The sequence below is a fragment of the Sciurus vulgaris genome, assembly GCF_902686455.1.
Source record: "Sciurus vulgaris genome assembly, chromosome: 6".
Classification (NCBI taxonomy): domain Eukaryota; kingdom Metazoa; phylum Chordata; class Mammalia; order Rodentia; family Sciuridae; genus Sciurus; species Sciurus vulgaris.
This window is the reverse complement of record NC_136466.1, coordinates 108,893,712-108,897,531: the sequence shown is the minus strand read 5'-3', so window position 1 is coordinate 108,897,531 and position 3,820 is coordinate 108,893,712. Positions and strand designations below refer to the sequence as shown.

At 39.6% G+C, this 3,820-nt stretch overlaps 1 protein-coding gene across 1 annotated transcript; it reads left to right on the top strand.

Moving 5' to 3' along the window:
- Positions 1–1,819: 1,819 nt before the first annotated feature.
- Positions 1,820–2,931, top strand: LOC306664029 (RNA polymerase II elongation factor ELL3-like; the record flags this gene model as incomplete). The annotated part of the gene is made up of 1 exon (XM_079144709.1): positions 1,820–2,931. The coding sequence occupies one exon, from the start codon at positions 1,820–1,822 to the stop codon at positions 2,468–2,470; it is 651 nt and encodes a 216-aa protein (XP_079000835.1). The 3' UTR covers positions 2,471–2,931.
- Positions 2,932–3,820: the final 889 nt, after the last annotated feature.

Genomic DNA, 3,820 nt, shown 5'->3' with positions numbered 1-3,820 from the left:
ATAGTTGGCAAGTGTGTGGGTTATCAATATTTTTTGAAGAATAAACAAGTGAATAGCTGGGTGCCATGTCACACACCTATCATCCCAGTGGCTCAGAGGGCTGAGGCAGGGAGGATTAGGAGTTCAAAGCCTCAGCAACTTAGCTAGGCCCTAAGTAACTCAGCGAGACCCTATCTCTAAATAAAATATTAATAAAGGGCTGGGGCCTGGCGCAGTGGCGCATGCCTGTAATCCCAGCATCTAGGGAGGCTGAGGCAGGAGAATCTCAAGTTCAAAATCAGCTTCAGCAAAAGCAAGGTGCCAAGAAACTCAGTGAGACTTTGTCTCTTAAAAAATACAAATTACAGCTGGGGATGTAACTCAGTAGTCCAGTGCCCCTGAGTTTAATCCCTGGTACCCCTTCACCCCCCAAAAATCTGCTAATAAAGTCTCATCAGCTTAAAAAAAAAAAGAAAAAAAGATAAAAGAAAAAAGAAAGGGTTGGGGATGTGGTTCAGTTGTTAAGCATGCCAGGGTTTAATCTCAAAAACCAAACAAGCAGAAAAAGAATAAATGAGTGAATAAATTAGCGAAGTGGTTATATCAGCCATTTCTCATGTTTGCCAACTTCAATGAAGAGAGATTTTTCTTCCCCACATGGTGATTCCAAACATTATACTATAGAATAAAATTTCCCTGATTTCAAAGGATGGTAGTTACTCTAACAGCCCGAAATCAGAAGTCTGCTTTAGGAATTGCAACTGAACTTAATTACACATTTTTTTTTTTTTTTTTTTTAAACCTTATTGGAACATAGAATATTCTATGAGTGACAGGAGGCACTATTTTATCTGAAGATTATGTTGAGTGATAGGAGTTATGTTGCAGAGAGATTGATGGTACCTGAAAGTTAAACTGCAGTACATTTTAAAGTTAGTGTAGGAATTGTGATAGTAGCTTGGTATCAAGAAATAATTAGAGGATGACATTTCATTTTATGAATTTCTTTCAGCAACAAATTATAAAATGTCAACATTTTCTTTTTTACTATTGTAAAACACCAGATGTTGGATTAATAGTTACATAAAGATTTTATTCATTTACCAAGAAAAATCTTAGACCTGAGTCACAAATAATAGACAATACATTTATTTTGTACAACTCAGTCCTCTTTAATAACAAAGAAATGGACAACATAATTCCAGAATTCTAATTCCACTATAAGTAACTGATTCAAATACTTTCCATGACATGCTTGTTAGAAGCGTTTTCATTTCACATGGGCTTCATTACAGTGGCAGTGCACAGTGCTAGACCAGCTGAGCACTCATATCTGACCTCAAGGTCTATGTAATGTCAGAAACATGTGGTAATCAGAGACCCAATACTTTTTATTTAATATTTTATATGCCTATAGAATTTAATTCAAAAATACAAGTGAACGATATCTACCATTTTGTTAACTTCTTTGTGTAATTTTCCAAACGTTCTCAATGTTTTTTTCACCCTTGGTTATTTATTTTATTTGACTTAGCATGACATGGTTTTATGGGACTCTTGATAATTTGCTATCATGGGCAAAAATAATTCTGGTGTCTGGATACATTTTGGAGTCACCTGTGCTCTGACTGGGAGAATGAGCAGGAGGGGTCCTTCCGGCGTGAGCTGTCCCATTCCCTGTTTCCTCTTTTTACAGAGTGTTTTTCTCTAACAGAGATGGTGACCCAGTAGAGTATGGGCTCCTCATGCCAACCATCAAAATCAGCCAAGTTTGATTTCTAGCCAATGACTAAAGGTATAGCTCTTAGAATGTGCTCTTAGTTTAGCTATGTAAAGGGCTATGGCACAGTGGGAAGTGAGGAAGCAGACCCATCTTCCAAACAGAGAGTTGTTGGATCAGGCGTTGCCTTCCTCCATTAGTCAGAAACGTCTGGACAAGAAACGTCCAGCATCAGAAGCTACTGAAGAGTTAGAAGAAAAGAGGCTCAGAGCTCTGCCTCTAGCTCCAAGTCCCCTCCAAGAGCTGTCCAGTCAGGATTTACAAGAGGAAGAAGACTGGGAGCAAGATAAAGATGAGGACACAGAGCCTAGGTTGGAGCACAGTCCCTTAGTTCAAGCAGACTCTGAATCCCTAAGCCTTGAAGAGGTGCCAGATTACCTCCTGCAATACAGGGTCATCCACAGTGCAGAGCAGCAACAGGCCTATGAGCAGGACTTTGAGACAGATTATGCTGAATATTGTATCCTCCATGCCCGTGTTGGGGCTGCGAGCCAAAGGTTCATAGAGCTGGGAGCAGAGATCAAGAGAGTTCAGCAAGGAACTCCAGAACACAGGGTGCTGGAAGATAAGATAGTCCAGGAGTATAAAAAGTTCAGAAAGCAGTACCCAAGTTACAGAAAAGAGAAGCGTCGTTGTGAGTACCTGCATCAGAAATTGTCCCACATTAAAGGTCTCATCCTGGAGTTTGAGGAAAAGAACAGGGGCAGCTGAACCTGTCAAATGGGTTCCTGACCCTCTGCCCAGTGATATGAACAAAGTAGCATATTAACTAGAGTGCAACTTCTGCTTTTCTTATGCTGACCAGTTGAGGTCATGGTGGCAAGTAGAGAATTGCTGTTCTAGGTTCTTGAGGGTTTTTATTGTTGTCATATGAAGGTTTTTAGGTTGTGGGCATATTGCCAAGACCCCTCAACTGTGCCCAGGAGACTAGAAAAGTAGCAGAGGCCCTGGCTTTAGTTTAGTCAAGACATTTTGAAATTCTGAGAAATGACATCATTTCTATGATAAGAAACTTTGAAGATATTAGACAAATTTAATAAGTAAATCTAGCATCATAGCTTCCCAAAGGAAAAAACAAGAACTTTTGGTAACTGCTAAGGAAACTTATAGCACACCTGTATATAAAGGGAAAGGGCTTGGGTATTACCCATGTACTAAAAGTAAATTCTTTTATAAACACACACACACACACACAAAAAAAGGGCTATATAGATTAACTGAACATCATTTTCAAAGAGAGAAAAAAGGAAAGAAGGGCTAGTTTGAAACCATCCTAATGACTCCACGTGACAAGTTTACCTTCATTTTCGTCTTACTGTGATTGATTTAGATGTCATCAGTATTTCCTTTCAATAAAGTTTGAAGCTACAAGACTTCTACAGACAATAAATTCTATTCAAATAAGTATCTTGGGATGTGCTTGGTCATTTAAAAAATTCCAACATACCCTTATGTACATGTTCTTTGTCAAAAGAATTAAATAGGACTGGGGATGTAACTCAGGGGTGGAGTGCTTCCTAGCATGTGCAAGGCCATAGTTCAATCCCAAGCACAGCAAAAAATAAAATAAGGCAGATTTGACGGATAAGTATAGCTTTTTAAATCACATTCAACATATTTTTTAAGGATACAGTAAATATCCTAGGTAAGCATCCACCAGTGACTCTTCTAGGCCATGACGGAGCTGGCACTACACGAATCTGAAAGTTAACAATCCAATCAGCTGCCATCATTCACTCAGTAAATACCCAGTGAACATGTATGTGCACAGAGCTTTGATATGTCCCGAGGGAGACCAATATGAGTAATCAATTCTTGACTGTCAAGGAGCTTAATCTTCAGTAGTAGCTGAGGCCCAATGTAAGCAACCAAAATTACCCTAAAGGCAGAATGACACAGGAAAAGCACAAAAGAGATGCGTGGGAAGACAGAGGAAGAAGTCGATGACTGCTAACAGGACACAGCCACAAAATGCCACAAAATAATAGGACCAGAATGAGAAGACGGCCTATTCGCCTTGGCTCTGGAGTTTCAGCTCCACACTCATGCCACACTGAGAGG